This window comes from Ruditapes philippinarum, unplaced genomic scaffold (genome assembly GCF_026571515.1).
Source record: "Ruditapes philippinarum isolate M1 unplaced genomic scaffold, ASM2657151v2 ctg6014_1_1_1_1, whole genome shotgun sequence".
Classification (NCBI taxonomy): domain Eukaryota; kingdom Metazoa; phylum Mollusca; class Bivalvia; order Venerida; family Veneridae; genus Ruditapes; species Ruditapes philippinarum.
Window position 1 is genome coordinate 137433 of NW_026865591.1, and position 21742 is coordinate 159174.

General features: G+C 33.2%; 1 protein-coding gene across 1 annotated transcript; it reads right to left on the minus strand.

The window, feature by feature from the left end:
• Nucleotides 1–942: 942 nt before the first annotated feature.
• LOC132729650 (uncharacterized) lies at nucleotides 943–21317 on the minus strand. Its single transcript, XM_060715455.1, has 10 exons — nucleotides 21196–21317; nucleotides 20853–20907; nucleotides 11779–11940; nucleotides 10384–10591; nucleotides 7101–7811; nucleotides 5869–6005; nucleotides 4733–4795; nucleotides 4126–4226; nucleotides 1541–1609; nucleotides 943–1161 (listed from the first exon to the last, which is right to left on the minus strand). The coding sequence occupies exons 1-10, from the start codon at nucleotides 21229–21231 to the stop codon at nucleotides 1021–1023; spliced, it is 1683 nt and encodes a 560-aa protein (XP_060571438.1). The 5' UTR covers nucleotides 21232–21317; the 3' UTR covers nucleotides 943–1020.
• Nucleotides 21318–21742: the final 425 nt, after the last annotated feature.

Genomic DNA, 21742 nt, shown 5'->3' on the forward strand with positions numbered 1-21742 from the left:
TTCATACTTAATTTTTCACCTAAGTGGAGCATAACTCAAAAGTGTTTGAGATGTCAACATGAAATGTCATAGGTGGAAATATCTTATTGAAGAGGAATGCTTTGGGCAAGAATGGTAACTCTTCGCTATATAATTTTTGAGTTATTGCCCTTTGTTCTTTTTCATAAAGTATGCGAGGTATCAACTTGAAACTTCATGGGTGGGTGGATCTCATTCAGGAGGAGTGCAGTGCACAAGAATAATAACTATACCCTGCATAAATTTTTAGTTATTGCCCTTTGTTATTTTTCAAAATTAATTTTTGTCCAGAGCATAATATTTGAGTTATTGCCCTTTTTTCTTTTTCAAACTATTTTGTCCGGAGCTTATCTCAAAAAGTATTTGAGGTATCAACTTGAAACTTCATAGGTTGATAGATTTTACTGAGTAGGGGTGCAGCACACAAGAATGATAACCTACCCTGCATTATTTTTATCAGTTATTGCCCTTTGTTATTAACAGCCATCAGTGTCATATAGGTTTCAAATCTGTAATCACTTCAGCCATCAGTTTTCATTACCAAAAGGCCTCTTAAAATTGATTTATCTGCTCTACTACATATACATTCTTCCAATGAGCAAACCCATTCGGCGGGGGACGGCTATGTTGACATGGCTCTTGTTTTACTTTAAATTGATAAACGTACAGTATATAGATTTTACTTTATTTACTGTATGTATGAATATTACCAATTAAAACAATATGGTTTCTTATCTCTACCCTCATTTTGTCCCACTTTATTATTCTAAAAACAATAACAAAATATAATGGCTTTTTGCAAGCTTATTCAATCATATGGAATACACGGAAAAAATCTTATACTCAATTTCCATAAATAGTTCTCATAGAAAGTAACCGTGTGTTAATGATTTGGGGGTAACAATTCAAATATGTTTTATCAAATGAATAGTTTTCTTTGATTTATTTCAATCTATTATACTCGGAAAAAGATTCGAAAACATTTATCATATACAGATAAATTTATCCAACAATAATCTGTTGCTGATTATGGGTCCTTCCTGTACAGTTTGTATTGCAATAATCCTCCAGACAGCATTCTGTGCAGACTGGAACTGACCTCTGGTTGAAAGGGTTCAAACTTCTGTGTTCTATAGCACAATCCTGAAATAACATATAATGTATTATAAAATAGAACCAGTTTTATAGATAAAATATCAGAACGATTGAAAGATCTTTATTATACGCTGATATATACTATTTCCATGTGACAAAAGGATAGGATGAATGCGCTACTAATCTTTCTACATGAAGTTGTTTGTAATACTAACGGAGAGAGACGGACTGTACTGTATAATTATTGTTTTTAACATGTTTCTAATTTTTTGTTCAAAGGATTGATTCATATTGGTGAGAATAATAAAATATGATTCTATTTGTTATTTAATGTAAGAAGTGGCCACTGCCTAAACGCAATGTTTATATCGGCTGTAATAATGTACATATACTCTCCGTCTCATAAATTCAAAATGTCTCGACATACATTGACTGATGCGCATCCAAGGTTAAATATTGAATTCTCTCCCACTGGAAACTCTTCGATGCGGCATACCTAAGAACAGAAAAATGAGGAAATTTAATTATCTTACCATATCATATGGAACAAGAAATGTCGAACGACACATATGCCCAACTTTTTAGCCCTTATCGCATGGTTTGGAACTTTTTCTTTGTTCTTACTAACCCATTTTACTCAGTACACTTTCAATGAGCATTTGAAAACTGTATTGATATGTAGTAGTACAGTTTTTTCAGTAATTCATATAGGAAAAAACTCAAATACTATATAGCAGTTAAGTTCTTTTTTCGCACCTTGTATATATCAGTATAGTTTTTTCACTGAGGCTCCAATGGGGCAGCGGTCACGAACATTCCAAAGTTTCAAAATAAAATCTCTATCATTGGACGTTGTTTTAAGTTTTCAATATTATGTAAGGTAGCTTTAAACATAATTAGCTGGTATAGGTTCATATTATCTGTGAGTGAGATGGTAAAAAGAGAAAGGACACAAGAGACAGAAATGCACGTTTATCTTTTGTTTTGGTTTTTTTGTTTTCTTTTTCTGATTTCTATAACAAAAAATGAAAATGCGATAAAACAGTTATAGTATATGAAACTCATTAGTTACGGGGATATAATACTGGCTGAGGCGACATCTCGGGATGTTACTGCAAAAAACATTTTGAAACAACCCTTGATGTCGCCCCAGCCAGTGTTATATCCTCGTAACTAACTCGTTTCATATACAATAACTATTACTTCACTCACATAATTGGTTATTTTGTTATAGAAAATTGACATAAACGGGTACATGGAAGTGTTCAATTATGGAAAATAGAAAAATAATGCAGACTTTTTCATAAATAGTTTTCAAGATAATTGGCGGAAACAATTCTGACATTTAGGCCCCTGTGACCTTGACCTTTGAACTAGTGACCCAAAATCAATAGGGGTCACTTACTAGTTATGACTTATCAGTATGTATAATATGAAGACTTTGTGATAAATAGTTTTCAAGATAATAAGCCCCAATATTGCCATCCCCCGCCCAATGTGTTTGCTCACTGGAAGAATATATATGTAATAGAGCAGAATAATTCAGGGGTCTTTTGGCAATGAAAACCTTTGGCTGGAGTGATAAAAGCTATTGAACTGCTGACTGAAAATAACAAAGGGCAATAACTGGAAAAAATGCAGGGTAGGCTATCATTCTTGTGTGCTGCACTCCTCCTCAATGAGATCTATCCACCTATGAAGTTTCAAGTTGATACCTCAAATACTTTTTGAGATAAGCTCCAGACAAAAAGTATGAAAAATAACAAAGGGCAATAATTTAAAAATTATAAAGGGAAGAGTTATCATTCTTGTACACAGCATTCCTCCTCAATAAGATCTATCCACCTATGAAGTTTCATGTTGACATCTCAAAGACTTTTGAGTTATGCTCCGCTCAGGTGAAAAATTAAGTATAAAAAGTAACAAAGGGCAATAACTCAAAACTTATGAAAAATAGAGTTATTATTCTTGTGCACTGCACACCTCCTGGGTATGATCTATCTTCCTATTTTTATATTCTCCGCCGCTATACTACTAAAATCATTTTACTGCAACCTCAAAGATCTCCGTCAATGAAGCTATTTGAAGCTCTTAACTGGTTACCGTTCCTTGACAGATGTAAATACCACACGGCGGTGCTTGTTGTTTAAAACTTAAAATAACATGGCACCGACTTATATGACAGAACTGATGACTTTATCCGACAACAAAATATATAAATTAAGAAATAGGTCACGAAAAGATATTGTATTATTGACAAGACCTAAAACAAATTATATTAAAGACACATTTTCTTATTATGGAATGAACATTTGGAACAATATACCGTTAAATATTACTAATGTTAATAACCTTAAATGTTTTAAAGAAAAATACAAAACATATCTTGAACTTCATATGAATGAATGAATAAATGAATGAATAAATGAGTGAGTGAATGAATAAATGAATGAATAAATGAACGAACGAATGAACAATCAGTAGGGGTCATTTACTAGTTATGTCCAATCACTATGTGACATATGAAGACTTTGTGATAAATTCTTTTCAAGATAATCAGTAGAAACCATTCTGACATTTAAGGCCCCTGTGACCTTAACCTTTGAACTAGTGACCCTAAAATCAATAGGGTTATCTACTAGTTATGCCCAATCACGATGTGAAATATGTAGACTTTGTGAAAAATAGTTTTCAAGATAATCAACGGAACCCATATGGTCTACCGACGGACAGACAGACAGACCGACATCAGCAAAACAATATACCCCCTCTTCTTCGAAGGGTGGCATAATAAAAACGTTTATTTACCAAGCAATATGATCTGAACGTGTATTAAAGTGTGCTTATTAATGTAACATGACGGTTAAGATATTCGCCTTTAATTCGCATTTATAGCTGATGTTACTTGATTAAATTGTAATTTAATTACACATGTATATTCATTTTAAATTTGATTATATTGATAAAACTCTTATAATTTGATAATAAACTAGGGAATAAATGTAAGTAAACCTCATTTGAGGAGCAGATAGTTATTTTGTCACATTCTTTTGGGTCACTCACGTGCGAACAGTCATGACAAAGAGGACCTCGTGATTGTTTTGGCGGGAAACCTGTTAAATTTAGAAAATCGATACTTGTTTTTATCTAAAAAAAAGAAGTTGTAATGGTTATATTATATGACATGTTAATACAAAATATTGAATTTTTGTTAACAGAAAACTAAACTAAAAACGACAATTCAATGCAAGACGATAATTTTGGAAATTGGAATTTCATTGGCCTGGTACATGTTGAGAGCGTATTCCGTCAAAATGGGACATCTTTACTGACACAAAATCCTTCTGTTAGGAGTTTTATACATTTTATTATAGAAAAGTACCAACGAATCAACCTCTAATCTCTCCGGACAGCTATATGTCGTTTCCATTCTCATCGCCTGCTGACAAACAAAAAGACAAAATTACGGATGAAAAACATAATCAACAGACGACAATATATAAACAAGGGCCAAAGAAAATAGAAATTTTAGAAAATGCTGGCTATGTAAAGTGCATTTATCTATCTAGCTTATTTAAGACGTTCGAAGAAAACTTATGAAAAATTATTTAGACCTTACCAGTCTTGCACAATGCACCATTCTGTCCATCATTTGTGCATTCACTGCAGTTATTATTTTCATCTGAAAAATATCAGCATAATATTATTTCAAAAGTCATAATTAGGTACTTTTTTGGGTTTGGTTATACGTGACACCAGCGGAGTAGATGTTATATGGCAAAATTGAAGTTTTACTTCTCAGGTGCTCCTCTGTGAACTAGCTCTATAGCTTCAAGACATGAAAGAGTTCTTGGCTTGATTCGAACCTGTTAGGGGGCAAGTGGTTTGAAGTCAGCGACCCTAATAATAATAATGGTATAATTCAATTTCAGAGTGAAATACCATACAGCAATTATGGTGTATAAATCTTTAAACAATCTGGCACCGTTATATATGAGTGAAATTTTTAGTTTCTCTCACAATGAATACCATAATTTACGCTCAATCGCTCTCTGAAAAGTGTACCTCATAAACATTATTTAAAGGATTCAGTATTGACGTTTGGAATAAATTACCTATTACTATCAAACAATGTGTTCGACTTAACAATCTTTCATAAACAACTGTAAAATTTATTTTTTACAGTTTACAGTTAGATACATGATGAAAATTGATCACTTTATATTATAATTGTTGTAAATGTTGACATCATCATTTTTTTTAATCATTACGAGTTTATCTATGATTGCTAAAATTAATATGAGTGTCGGTCGGATGAATGAATAAAAAATATCTAACCTTAACATTCAAGAATACATGTAATATAGATAATATTCATATACATATACCAAAAGATTTTAAATATTTGTATAGAACTACATTTTTTTCTTTGTTATTGTTTAATCAGAAGGCCATACTAAAAATTAGTATACTTCTTACTGTGAACTTTGTATGTTACCTTCTATAAATAAAGATTTTATTATTATTATTATTATTATTATTTTTATTATTATTATTATTATTATTATTATTATTATTATTATTATTATATGAAAAAGAAACATCATGTCGATTTATTTTCTATACTAAATTCAGAAGAACATAAAGATAAAACATTTGAAAAATATGCATCTTTGTCCATCCAAAATACAATACTATTCCTATTGCAATTGATTCACTATTTTAGAATTTCAAAAACTTTAAGATTAAAATTACCTGTTTTAAAGGTGTATCCAAGGTAAAAACCAAAGGAGTTTCTGCGAGTTTGTCCGTACAAAAGTACCGAATATCTAGCATCAGCAGCTGGGTGAGTGAGATTGTAATTACCGCTTGTCAAGTTCATAATTATGATTCTGTAGAAATATAAAGAAATAATCTAACAAATTCTGTTAAGATTGGTTTATTTAAATTTGTTTTTATATATTTTACTTTCTCATGAAATTTTAGGCTTCGATATAAATTATCAAAATAAATTTGATTCACCTATTTTTAAACAATGAGTACAGCGACGTCTATTACATTTTGATATCCTACCTATTTCAGGTACGTTATATATGCAATGATAGGTTTATAGACATGCAGTTGTCTAACTCTCTCATGTTCAGAATATTTAAAAAGATTCAATTATTGGTTAATTATTTTTACCAATATTTTTGTATTTTTTTACAAATAAAGAGATCATTTTACAAACGTATTTAAATGTATCATGTTTTTTCTTAGCCATGACATTTCTTAAAAGTAAGATACAGGACAAAAAAATGATACGCAATTTGCCCAAAGTCGTTGTCATTAGTCTGTTGATGCTGAACATTGTTTATTTTATATATTTGACGAGGGATAAAATATATATTTTCGCATTGACACATTGTATGTTAATGGTTCCACTGGGGTCCAAACGCAAAAATGGCAATTTCTGCAACGGATAACACAGACTTATGCTCAGAATAAAATTTAAAATCAATTTCATTCTTAGGTATCATTGAGTCCAGCACTTTTAACTGTTGAGATGCCGGTGCTAGTGGGCTTGAGGGATGTTGCACATTTTCATTATCCCTCATGTACAGACTCAACCACGCCGAGTCTGCAATTTTCATGTAATTTTGCTGTTTTTAATCATTCTGAGGGAATATTTATATATCAGATATTTGTGAGTGAAAAGGATTGTAATGATCAACTAGCGCAATAGAAATGATTATTCTGGAACAGAGGGGATAATAACAGCAAAATTTGCAATCACGTCCTTGGTTTAGATCTGCATAAATAAGTACACAAATTTTGGGAAAAAAAACATTTCCATTTCCGTCATTTCAAAACACCTCGCAACAAAACCGGTTAAATATGATTATAGTACAGTATAGTGTTTCATATATATGAAAAATAGATAAACCTACCAGTACAGTAATGTTTTCAAAAATCTAAATTTCAGTTAATTTTTAAGAAATGTTTACCTGAAATTATCATATGGCGCAACTGGTGTTACTGTTTTCATGGCCTTTAAATCCATCGACTTTCCATTTAGTAAAAGACCAGGAAGGTGCACATCTCTTATTGTTACAATTATAGTATTGATAAATCCGTCACTTGCAAGTGGAGTTGGAATAAAATAGTCTTTTCCGTAATGTCGAATCGCCGGTACAGAAGCCATGAACAGATCTCCGTTATTATCATCGTGGGTTTGACTGAACCCGTATTGTATAACATTCACTTTCTTATCTGTGATGATTATAAGTGCATCTGTTTCTAGAAATGTTTCATACATGCCTGTAAACGTTTGGTTTATCGTATTTGTTCTATTCTTTAATATAATATGAACAGTTTCGTTTGCAGCAAGTGCGAACACCTTTATGAGGTTGCCTAGCTTAGGTAAAAGTGGAGGAATTATAAATTCAGTTTGCCAATATTCAGCCGGTAAAAGAGAATCCATCCCAGCGTCACAAACAGAAAATTGTTCAGAATTTTCTGCACACAAACTTTCATGAACTAACGATATGGGTTTATTACTTTTAACTATTGCTCCTGATTTATAGTCACGTCCAATTAGTACGTAACTTTCATAAGAATGTAAAGAAATGTTTACCAATAGACTGTTCAAATTTTGTTTTCTCACTTGCAAACTTGCAGTTTTGTGTAAGTTTGATATCATAACAGCATTTCTTCGACTGAAATATAAATATAAAATGTAATGTGATATATAAATATACCCAAAACACTCTCACACTTCATCATAGGGTTAATATATGAGAAGTTAATAAACAACTTTTAAAAATTAACCTTAAATCTGATGTTTATGTGTGATGTATTTGCCTTGATTTGATTTGGAACAGTTTTTGTTTTGTTTCTTCAATGTTAATAAAAACAATGACAGCTTTGGATTTTTATGTAGTTCACGGACAATTTGACAGAGATGGGTATGTGTGTATAATCTACATTAATGGGAAAGTATTCCATATTGTATATTTACAATATTCTGAATGACTACATTCTTACTTAATACAGGTTAGAGTTATGCAAAAACACGCTTTTCCGTGTTTTTGTGTTATCTTACATAGACCGTCATGACAAAAATAGCTTAGGATATTGTTTAAATATAAGTTGTATTCAAGCTATGAAAATAAGTCTGCAACTGTGCATAATTTATACTTTCAGGATATATCTTAGCAGTTTGTCACGTAACTATTCATTTTCTCGTTAATAATCATGTCACTTATTCAATGTTTTGAACAATTTAAACCTAAACTTATAACGTAAAAGCGAAATTTTTAATAGTCATTGAACAGATTAATACGATTTATTAATTTTATTCTCTTAGAAACTCAGAATTCCATTTGCCACATTTTTAACTATTTTGGCTCATTTGTATATACAAATTTTCTTCAATTCCCATTTATCACCCTAATTATTACGACTGCCTTGTCTTAAACTTAGCCTGTTGAATGCGAATGTGTGTAAAATATATATGAAATTCACGTATTAAACTAAGCTATTTAATTTAAAAGGATCGCTACTCTCACGAAGCATATATTGTACAACTACTCTATTCCGCTTAACTGATAAAAATGAGTAATTGATTAGGTGGTAAAACATTCAGGTGATAAAATGTATGCTTATATATATGAATTATCGACATCCCTATTCATCAATATTTTGTGTAAACAAATAATTTAAGGAATAACAAAGTCGGATTAACATATGCATCTTGTACATTTTTGTAAACTTCTATTGTATAGTTTGTTATTTTTTTATTATGAAGTCTGTTAGATCTAACAGTATTTTGCATGTATATAAACATAATGTTTTCATCAAGTTTTTCATATATGAACATTTTAATACAAGTCTTCTCTTTTATTCATAAATTTAATCATTTTTCCTAATTTTTTCATCTGACTAATATTTATCATACATCTATCATTTCTTATGTTTTAATTTCCTATGAAGATAATGATAATATTATACAGTATACGAAATGTCAATCTAGTTTCCCATCTTCGAAAAATAATAACTAAATAAATTACCACAAAAGTCTCCTATTTTAAAAGAGGAACGATTATTATTTTTACCTCTGTTTATCATAGTTTCAAACTGAATATATTACAACAAAAACTTATTATATGCGTACATCATAAATACATACATTTTTTACATACATTTCACTAAATGACTCGCTTTCAGATCAAGGCAATTTATTTAATAACCTCATTTAATTATCATTTTAGATAAAACAACTGGATTGTAGTTTACCTCAATTTACCAAAAACTATAAACTACTTACCTCAATAAAATTTAGAACAACCACATTTTATACTCACCATTCAATACACTTACATACTCACCAGACGACCGTTTTTAGACCAAGAACGTCTTAATAAACATACCGTAATGTATTCAAAATAACAAAAATTATTAAATTACCTCAATTTACTCCCGTTTAAGACCAAGAACAACCACATTCTATATTTACCACATTATCTCCCATTTGGAGACAGGCTATGCCTCCCCAATGTTTATCAAATCTTACTATAGCGGTCATTAGGTAAAAAAAATAGCACCGTGATATTTCAAAGCTGACTCATCACTTATCACAATTTTTTACAAGTTAAAACAAGTTTATGTTCTTAACTATCATAATTGCTATTTGTAACGTTTATAATTCTCAGAGAAATGCTTGGTTTAAACGTTTTTTAAACTCACGTTTACTGCGTCGGAAAATTGGTCATGCATCGGTCATTGAATAGTTCTGATATTTTAACCCTAATATTTTTAACTACTATATCAGGAAAAACTAAACGCTGCTGTAGTAGCGAATAGTTAAATTGCCAACAGTTATTTGTGATTGTTGTACGAGTTATTATACGAAACAGCCCTTAACTATCTTCATGCAAAACTTTCTTAAATAAAGACAGGAAATTGATTGTAGATAGTCGTAAAGTGCAGGTCCTTCAGCAAAGGTATTTTCGACATTTTCACAACTTGTTTATATATTTTGAAAATGTTTTAAGTTAGATATCCTATAAACGGACACTAGTTTTAATCGGTGAAAATGATGGGCCATTCTTGATTCATTAAAAGGGAAGACTATTTACGGTCATGTAAAATGTCTCAAACAGAACGTGTTCTTTTTAGAAAACTAATTGAAGTGAATAAAAGCTGATTCCTATGAATTTTCATTTGAAACTGTTACCTCTAAATATACTTTTAAACTTATACATGTAAATGATTAAAGGGGTCCTGTACCTAGGATAAGGTTCGAATGGCAATACAACGTATTTAGAAGACCACGTATTCTCCGGAAAGAGGGTGTATGCTGCTACTACGCCGGAAAGATATCCTATCATATAGACAGAAATATCAACTGTCGAGCTGATTTGTACTCCTTTTGTTCTCTGAATACCTGCTGTGTCATCGACAAAATGCGATGTAGACATGTTAAGTTGAGTTATGCCTGTAAAGAAGAATGAATTATTGTCGTCCAAATGTACTCAATTATAACACAATAAAAGTATAGGTGTAAACAAAGTACAGGTGGATACTGGCAAATTGAGATTCAGTGTCAGGAAATACGTACCGCGATACAGAGCGCTCGTACCGCGATATTTTAAATTATTTTGAATAATATTTTAGTTTGATCAAAATATTCAATTATGTTTTTTTTACTTTTTCAAGCGTTGTAAATATGTAAAATCTTTATGAATTGCCACCAAATATTGTTTGAAAGTGTTTTTATTTACATTTCTCTTTTTGTTGCTGGTCCATACTAAATTTCTTTGGGGTGACCGCGCTTAAAGAACTGAGCCTATAATGTAACACCCAGTAATTTATTTTAAAAATCAAGTGTTATGTTTACATTCTTATATTATCACAAGGATAAGAAGGGCACTACTTGTAAAATAGAAATAAGCAAATTAAAAATGTTAAGCCATAACAGTCGACGGCTGACATTGTTCAGAGATTTTGCAAATTACATTGTTAATCAATCTGTCTATTCACACAAAATTTATGTCACGTTATCTTATCACAACGTCTGCGTTTATGTTTTATTTGTTTGATAGTTTGACAAATACTAGAAGAGTTCGAGTTCCAAACAGTACTATTTCATTACTTGAGTTTAAAGGTTTTCCAATGTATTTTTGGCTTTTATAATTTCTAAAACAAAAAGTATCTACATTTCCCCCTCTTTTATTATCATAATCAGTGTATCGCAACATATACTGCAATCTGGGTTACCTGTATCGTATAATATCGCAATTCAGATTTGTTTAACTTTATAATTTGTGACAGCAAAAACATTTGCACGATAAATACTATTGCTAAACCATAAATAAAGTTAGAATGACTTCATAAAAAGAAACATTAAAAAACAGGACGAATTCAATCGTTTCTGGGGCATATAGAACCGGCACACAAGGGCTTTATTACGTTTGAATAATGGTTTTAGAGCATGCTAAAAGTGCTTATCAGAAATGTGCGCTGTATGTGAAATTATCTGTCATAAAAGTAGGAAAGTGCAAACAAAGTAGTATTTTGACTTCCATATAAAATACATTCATTGTCACTAAGGCAACAGAGGCAAAATATAGGCAAATGATAGGACACAAAAAAATGAAAACGCTTTTGAGACATTGTATTTACCTGGCGATATTTGTTTGGTTTCCATTGCAGAAAAGTTCCGGTAATGTTGCGTTATGTTTACAAGACCTCTTAATCCGCTTCCAATGTAAATGACGCCGTTAAAAGGTGTGATCCCATCGAATGTTATGAGAGAAATTAAGAATGTTCTGCCTTTATGAGTACCTTGAAAGAAAATTGTATATAAGTCAATTTTTTAATGTTTAATCCGTGCAAAGCTAGACAAATCACTCATGTGAACAAAAAATGTCGCCATCTTGTATATATAAAAAAGAAGTTCGTTTCCTTGTGTGGATCACATAAATAAATCAAGGCACTGAAAGCACTGAAGAGTCGATTGACTGACGAATTTATATGACATTATACCGCTGGTGGTCACTTGAAAGGCCAAATTTCCTGTCAGATTTAAGCGTTTGCAACTTTTTTAAAATAGTTCATGTCATATTCAAGCCTAAATGAGTATAAAGGAAAGTGGAATATGTTGCCATATGATTTAATTCAGGGAGATTTATCATTAACATTCAACAATTACAACACGGTTTATCAAAAGTACCAATACAAGTACATTGTATTTTTTCTGAAGTGCTTCAGTTGAGAACCAACTTGCTTTATTTCCTCAAAATAATACTTCGAAAGTTTGATAAATATTAAGAGTACACTACTGACAGAAGCAAAAACTGGAAGTAGATAACCAAGTTCTCTACTAAACTATGGCTAAGCATTGTTAATTAAACCTACTTCTTAGGCATATAAAAAGCATGCTCATTATTGGGGATTGTAGTTATTAATAATTTGGTATTCAAGTTAACATTTATCCATGTGCATATAGATTGGATAGTGTTCAAACAACTCATAATATGAATTCTTTCAATAAACAAATGGCAAAATAAAGAAAATAGAATCATTTGACGGTTAAGGTCATTTAAAGGTCAAGGACATATCGAAATTATTCAACCTGTCTGTTTGGTCACCAGTATTATTTTGTCCACATATGAATCAAATCCATACATAAATAACAAGATCATGACAACTTTACCAAAATTCAATACTTCGATCTTGGCGGTCAATGTCATTTAGAGCTCAAGGTCAGTTCAACCTTTTAGAAGGTCTTGCCCAAAATGTTGTTGTGTCCAAGTATGAAAATAACAAATTGATTCATTACAATGTTACAGCCAATTACAGGTTTAATCAGTGAAAATAAAATAATTTGAATTTTACGGTCAAGCTCATACATGAGTCAAGGTCAATTTTTTGTTTCTTATATATTGAACATAAAGGCTTGATCTAAAAGACGCTGTGTCTAAATGTGAACTTTATCCATTTATAAATAACAAAGTTATAGCCACTTACAGAAAAAAAAACAAGATAATTTTATTAGTTTTACCTTGACAGTCAAGGCCAACTTAAAGACAATGCCACATCTTATTTATTTAATATGTTTGTTTGGTAACAAGTCTTGTTTTGTCCAAATTAAAATCAAATCAGTAGATAAATAACAAAATTATGACATTTTAACCAAAATTCAATAAATAGACCTTGACATTGCAAAATCATTTAAAGCTCAAGGTCAGGGTCAGTTCAAAACCAAAAATGTTTTGAGAAAGTGTGAAGATAATCCATTTAGTTACATTTAACTAAACGAGATCGGTGAAAAATACAACAATTTAACCTTCAAAGTCAAGGTCAACGTCATTAAACAGCCAATTTCAATTTAGTATTTATCATGGTCTTATCCTAAGGAATGTTCTGATATAATATGAAGTCAATCCTTTCAATAAGGAAAAAGTTACAGACTGTTACAGCAAGAAAAAATGAAAATTCTAATGTCAAGGTCATGTATAAGTTAAGGTAAAGGTCTGTTGGTTAACTTGAAAATCTAAAAGTATATTATGTTCAAGTGTGTAGACAATCCATTCAAAAATGAAAAGGTTAAAGCCACTAATAGCAAAAAAAAACAAGCAAAATAAAGACAATTGACCAAGGTTAAAGTCATTCATGAAGGCCAAGTTAGTCCGGTTACTAAGAGGTCTTGTCCCGAGGGTTATCGTGTCTATGTATGAAGACAATGCACCACAAACTTAAAAAATAATGATTAGGGTACAAGTTTTTGGATGACCTCGACAATGCCAACATGACTGTAACAATACTTCTATTTTTTTTTTAAAAAGAAAAGTCGAGCTAAAAAGGGGCATTACTGCATCAAAAATTAATTTACAGTCTAAATTGTACTAAATAAACATGGCAAATATAAACACACTTCATTTCCTTCACTTATTGTCCTGCAGAAATCAATTGAACACCATACTCTTAAACATGCTTATTATCCAAATATGACATTACTTTTAGATTATTTCACAATAAAGTATAATTTTAAAAGTAGCCAGACTATATTCGAATGAGGATGTGAAGCCTATATTATAAACAAACAGAAATATTGTGGGGAAATACGTTTATTTCTCAAAAAAATGTGATAAATAAAATAATTGAATCTGGCGTTCAATTTATAAAATAGATTTGGTTCTTGCATGGAAAATAATCAAATACTCTTCAAACAATATGTTCCAAGTTTCTTCATGCTTACAAAAGTAATATATTTATGTAAATTAGTTTATTAACAAACAAAACTGTAATTTTATTGTTCTGACGAACAGTCTGGAGTGTTTTTGTTAAACAGCCATAATCTGCAAGACTTACAAGTTTTCCGTCGCATTATATAATCCAAAATTAACAATATTGGGAAATAATGAAAAACAAAAAAATGAAAAACAAAAATATTAACAAATGCATGTATAAAATAAAGCTCATGTATATGAATTTAATGTCAATTTATAGTTGAAACTGCGGAATTTAGCTTTGTCAACTTCTGAAGAGATTCCAGTTCATTTAATCTTGCCTCCCATAACTGAAGCTACAAATTTCTGAAAATAAAGTATTTGTCATGTTGCAATTAATTGTTTATATGGCATTGAATATATTCGACATCATAAAAGACAATGTGATCCGTAGTAAAATCCAAAACATATTTCTTCTATATTTTGTTATCATATCTTTGCATGAATTATCATAGTAAGCTTACACCACTCTGTAAAAACCTAGTTTCTGGCGACAAAAAAAAACAAAAGCAATAACTGGTATGATATCCAGTCTTAATTAACTTTACAAATGCTGCTGAAAAACAAACATTGCATTGTCAGGTACTTTGAATTAAACGATAGTAAAAACATCGTTTACCATAAATGCTGCTGTAATAAAAGAATAGAGCATCACTTCTAACTGCAAGCAGAGCCATAGTGTATTCTGTTGTCAGGAAAATCATTATTATCGCTTAATTTTTTTATCTCATGTTTTCTTTAGATGGATAAAGTAAACATGTAAAGTGAACTACTTTACCTCAATTGGCATCCTGTATGCTGAAGTTTCCTTTTGAATACAGAAATAACTCCTACGCATAGTAAGCTTCACTTGAATTAAGTTGTACTGGAAATAATACATTGGTCTACTGGGTACTTCAGACAGCTTCATTAAACAGCATTATTTATTCAAATACAAGAAACTTGATCATAATCTATTATTTCTTTTCAGTAAAATGATAGAAAACTTAACTTCATTTAATTGGATGTTCACTATAAGCAGACATTTCATTTTTTTAATTTTCTAGTGTAACATGTTTACAATAATATATATTTTTTGTATAATTTCTAGACCTACAATGAATCAATGCAGTTCTTGAAAGAAGGATTTAACAAATTATATAAGATTTAAATGTTTTGCATACAGTATTGTACTGCAAAATGAACTGTTGTCATCGTCATCGTAGGTGCCATACATCATCGAGTGTTTCGCCCCATTATACCTAGGACACTCTAATATGGGGGGCCACGTGGTGATCAAATACTGTGTTTGGCAGTTAGCCAACCAGCTCTTGTTCATCTCTCCCTAAAGGCATAAACAACCAGCATACTTTTTCAGCTACACTACTGACTGCAGCAGATGGGCTCCGTTCTTCGGATGGCCAGTTATCCCTATCTCGTCAGGACAGCTTCCCACAATGCTTAAAGCTGGGAAGTCCCCCTGGCTATCTGGGAAAAAGCCAGGCTTTCTGATCCTTTCTATCTCTACAGTTTTGCAGTGATACTAGGTGTACTTGGCTGAATTACGTTCGTAGGAGCCTCATCCACACTCTCTCTTCCCAAGGTACCAAGCTATCAGTTTATATGAAGACACAACTCTTCTGTCCCTGGGGCCCACAAATACTAGAATGACTGGTGCGCAGAGTTGCTCTGGACCACATCTTGGGGATAAACAAAGTCGCTTTTCCAGGTCTATTTTCACCTCCAAGCTTTGATGATGAAAGACCCCACTCTTTTTTTGGTCCAGTGGGTCCCTTGGCCTCGCAACAAAGGGGAAAATTCCCCGTTCCTTTCTGAGGGGGTTTTTTTATGCTTTTCCTTTCCTCTCAAGGGTGTTGCTAAAATGCCCCCAAGACTCTATGTGCCCCACCGTGTAACGGCCTTTGTGACAGCCCCGTTGAGCAAGAAAAATAAGAACAGCTCCCGTGTTTTCTCTTTTCCACATAAGTACAGATGGATCAAAAGTTTTGGTTTCCAGCGATAGGAAAAAACTGGTGCGTAGAACATATACACGCTGCGGGAAAAGGAAGCATCGAAAATGGGGTCAAAACTGCCCGAAAACTGACCATTGGGGTTTTTTTCGGAGATTCCCCCTCTGTAGATGTTCCTTTACCCCCATCTGTACCATTTGCCCTTCTTGCCCTCTTCACCCTTCCTTATTTCGGCCTGGATCATAGATCTTCTGTCTTGTCCGGATGATGTTGAGTACCTCTGACGTAAAACCATTCCAAGTGCCCTACAGTTGTGGTACCAACAATGTCAGCACGTCTGATGCGTGACTCTGCTGACTCCACTGCTTGGCTGACTGACCACTTACTACCAGTCCCTAGCTCGATACCGGCTCATCGAATGCATTCATTAGGTGAGTCCTTAAGTGAACATGAACATTTGGACCAATTAAAAGACTGGTAGCTGGAGTTCCCCTGTTGCAGTGTACAGACCTAGGCTTGTGACACATTGCGGGAGGCCAAACCACTTCCGAATGTGCTTGTTTATCTGACGCTCTAGGGATTCTGCTGTTGATATTTGGATCTCGTACATCATCAAAGGCCAGCTAAGCTTTGGTAGTAGCGAGTGTTGGTAGATCCACACCTTGGACTTTCCTGGAAGTCCTGTCTTGTCTATAGTCTTCAGATTCTGGCTCAGACTAACCTGGAACTGATTGATAGCTTCTTTGTCCTTAAGGGTAGCATCAAACCACTTCCAAAGGCACTTGATAGGATTGTCTATTATCCTCGGGATGTCTTCGCCTTGAATCTTCAAGTCCACATGTGGCAGTATCATCCCCTTCCTGAGTACAAGCTACCGTGACTTTCTTGGCTTGAACTTCATTCTTGCCTAGGATGCTGTTTTTTTTCCAGAACACCATGAATCTATCTTGCTTGTAAGTGGGAATCTGTGGTTATGGATATATCGTCCATAAACCCTCTGGTTGGGGGACATCATTATGCCAGATGTCATCTTGGGACCCCTTGTCTCCTGTTCTGTTGTCTTCAAGATGAGATTCGTCCAAAGGACAAATAAGATGACTGAGACTGTGCATCCTGTAAATATACCCCTTTCTACCTTGATCCAGTCAGTGGTAAGGTCTGGAGTGCTGGATCTAAGACGAACATTGCTGTAGTAGCTTCGTATCACTTTTGTTGACGCCTGCTTCTCTGATGAGCTGTGTTATGGCTGCGATATGTTCAGGACATCCTGTAAAGCCTGGAATGTCACCCTTCTGGACTGCGGTGTTGACATAATCATTTTCTGTCACTAAGGCAGATATCCTCTTGGCGACAACTGAGAAAAATACCCTCTACAATCAGCAAGGATATTGTTCGGAACTGGCTGATGTTTTCCGACTTCTTCTCCTTAAGTGTTAGGCATCCGTCTGCTTCCTTCCAGCAATCAGGTACTGTTCCTTTACGCCAGACGATCTTGATGAAGTTCCACAGTTTCTTCAACAGCTTCGGGTAGTTCTTGTAGACCTTTTAAGGTATCCCCCTTGGTCCTGGGGCTGACCCTGATATGGCCTTCCTCACCACCTCACGAACTTCTCTCAGTGTTGGTTCAATCAACGTGAATGGATGTATAGGTGGGTCCACTGGGCGTATCTGCGAGCATTCCCCCAATGGATCTTCTCTCGGACTCAGCGTGTGCTGTTCTCATGTACTCCTCAGTTTGCTGCTTGTCAGTCTTCTTGACTTCTCATCATTGAGCAGGGTTTTGGAGAACTTGTGCGGGTTGGAGATAAACGCTGCTCTCTGTCTCTCTCTTGTCTTCCTGCCTTTCTTCAGCCTCTCATCTGTGGTCAGGCTCTTTAGCTTCTTTCTGATGATGTCCCTTAACTCGCTAAGACCATTCTTCTCCTGTTCAGTCGCTCTTTTATACTGCTTTCTTAATGAACGCAGTTCCCTTCTTAGGCACTTTATTTCCATTTCCCTGCGATTTGACTTGAAGGGCTTTGGGGGGGCTCCTCTCTTGAATGCTAAACCTCTCCCTCCCAACTGCGTATGTGATAGCTGAGAGTGTGCGTATTTTCCTGTCTACTTCGCCTTGGAGGGCTACACTGAGTATTGTATCAAGGTCACCATCAAACAGCTGCCATGATTTCTTGTCTCCCTGTGTAGGCCACTTGACTTGCGGCTTCCGTTCTGTAGTGGGTTGTTGTCGCTGTCTAGGTTCATCACTTGGCTGGGTGTTGCTGTCTGTATTGCTCGCTTCTACATCTAACAGAATAAAAACGCCAGGGGACTGAAGATCCACCAAGCGAGATCAAAGTGCGGTCAGCATCTTCAGCATGGGCAGCGCAAAGGTTCACACTTAAGTGAGACGCATGAAGAATCCAGCCAGGATAATCACCATAGTGCTGAAGACATCCAAGCTAATGAATAAGGGGCTTACAGCCAGGATCCCAACTTGTCATAATTATTATAATTATTCAACCACTAAAACATGCTGTTCCTGTGTTTCCTCAACCTAAACAGAAAATATTTACACTGGATGTTGTTGAACATAATTTTGTCTTTTTCGGCCTACAGAGTTACAATTTTCATGATACATACTCTCTTTTAATACATATATTTTTTCTTTCCTTTTTACTTATTAGACATGATATTAAAATGTTGAATTCTGCCAGTACGTGCTAGGGGCAATGCCAGTAACTTGCATTTTCCAGTACTGTTCAGGCTTACCCAAATCTATTCTGTCGTTTTTTGGCGTTCTTACGGGATTTTATTTTTCTCTATGATATGCATTGTAAACATAGACAATAATTTGCGGTTCTATAATGGTTTTCATAAATCTGTCATTTTAATGCCATGCACCAAATACCATGGTCAATAGCATTCATAGAATTATAAGTCAAACTTTTTTGACTTGTCAAAGAGACATTGAGATATTTTGGACGGGCGACAATATAAAAAAGGTCTGTAAAATAGGTCAAACTGTAAACGCTGAATTAATTTTCAAACCAACAGCAGTTACGGGCCAGTGGTTTAGAGTCAACAACCATAACCACTTCACCACAGATGTCCCATCCCTACAACTCCATAGTACTCCCCCTGCGCCCCTTACAAATCCAGATTGCTTAAAGAAGATATATACACCTTCCACTTTTCCTGTTTAGCTAATTTTGCATTTGTATACGTCTTATGTTATAGGACTATGTCTTTCCTTTATTTTGTTAGATTAATAGAACAATAGAAAATAGAAAATGTATAACAATCTGCTTTTAGATAATAAAAACAAATATCATACATATCTGTAGCATCAATCTAGTTTATTTATAACTCTGAAAGTTAAATAAAAATTGAGATTAATTTAATAATTATACAGTTAGTTCTGTTTAACTTTTAGCTATTATCTATAAAATATAAAGGATATATCAAATAAATGCCAAAAAAATTAACCAAACCATTAATATTTTACAGTCCAAATGAATTTTAAAATGTTAATTTTAGGTGGAGCGAATCGTCAGTAAAGTGTGACAAATTGTCAGTGTGGCGAATCGTTACCGACAAATTTTATAAACAAATCTTCAATAATTTATCACACTCCAGGCTCAGTTTCAGAAAGTGTTTCTTATTAAATAGATCATAACTGTCAAAATCACTTAACGGTACATACAATTTCTTCAAAATATCCTGATATCTGTATCGACTAACGAACGTCGAAAACAACTTGTTTACGTTGAAAAAAACATGGCTGAACTATCACATGATTCAGTCGCGCATTCATATAATTTCTGTACACAGCACAAATTTACTGTAATTTTTCGATATCATGATACATTTCAAAATGTATGATAACCCTTCTAAAATGAATGTAGGTACGGATTTTCTAACTTGTTACCGAACATACGAACTATTTACTACGTGGCTGTATATTTCAGCCGAAATTCGGTTTGTAATAAGCGTGTGGTTATAGTTATTACTTTGGGTCGCAATCGATCCAAATATATAAATGCTAAGCATAAAAAGGGGTAAACTATAAGTGCCATTCATAAAATGCGCTAGTATGAAGTAATTGTACAGCACACGATTCATCTGACACCCCATGTCAAATAATATTTCGTGTCTGGCAACACCCAGTCAAAAAATATATGCTTTACAACAAATATCTAAGCTCTAGTATTACAATTAAAAAAAAGAACACACTTACTAGTAGTTTACTTGTAATAGATACACATCAAATATTTAAGTCATTGTACTTGGGTGATTGGGATATTTAAAGATAACATAATTAAAACCCTGCCTATTAAACCATTTATGCACTAAAAAGAACGATTAAAATAATTTTGGAAGAGCCTTACGCAAAATTAGAAGACATTTGAAACCGTTGTAGACAACGGACGACCGACTTCCATCAATCATATAACTCAAATAACCATCAGGTTGTGTAACTGACTTGTTCGAGAAATAAATGACATCTCTTCTTTTTAAATTACTAATTCATACTCACTGATTTCTTGTTTGCATGCATTGTTTTCAGTTGAGGTAAATCCCGTATGTAAAATCTATAAGAAATAAAATTTAAAATATTATGAAAATTTTATTTGTACTAACACATTATTTGGAATGCTAGCGTTTTCGTTGCAATGTACACTAAAAAACTATTAGGTCACGTGTTCGAATTTTGACTTCATGCAAGTATTTTATTTGCATATTTATATATTCCAATATCCATACAAATTGTCAGCAAATAAACATATAGGTATTTAGCTTTAAATGAAAAGGTTCCCCCATTTAAGTGTTTTAAGGGAACCCTACAGATATATAATTTTATAAAAAGAGTGTATACATACGCTTAGGCAAGTCAATAAAATAAGAAGAGATCGCATAATGCTGTTCTCTTAATTCTCTTATTCTGCAAGCTAAACTATATCAATCTTAGTACCAACAAATATACAAAGTTGTAACTGACTGCCACGTATTATATATATGTACATTAAATGTCCCAAACATATCTTTAGACTTCTAAAATAAGACAAACAACGTGACATAAATGACACGATTTGCTGTAAATTGTCAAAGCCGTTATTTGATAATACTAAGATAAATCTATTTATTAACCCAATTGTAGTGATGACCTTCAAACACTTTTTTCCTTCTTTAGTCTATGGAATAACAAAAAATCACCGGTTGCCTGAAATATATTAAAAGGAAGATCACCAAGGACATGAAGGCAGGGTGACGTTCAACCACACGATTTAGCAACACATGAACACTGGTAAGGTACCCAACGGGACACCCAAACAAAAGCAGTACTGGGGAAAAGGCAAAGCACGGATACCAACATGGAAACAATAGTGTAGTGAAGATATAATAACAACTTTTAAACCTTTATACCAT

Bases quoted from the DNA above. Each gene is read 5' to 3' on its own strand.
- LOC132729650 (XM_060715455.1), bottom strand. From the start codon at position 21,231: ATGCGATCTCTTCTTATTTTATTGACTTGCCTAAGC. The intron at 4,227-4,732 runs GTAAGGTCTAAA...TAAATTTAACAG, and splicing joins TGGTGCATTGTGCAAGACTG to GTTTCCCGCCAAAACAATCA. The intron at 1,162-1,540 runs GTATGTCGAGAC...ATGTTATTTCAG, and splicing joins TTGGATGCGCATCAGTCAAT to GATTGTGCTATAGAACACAG.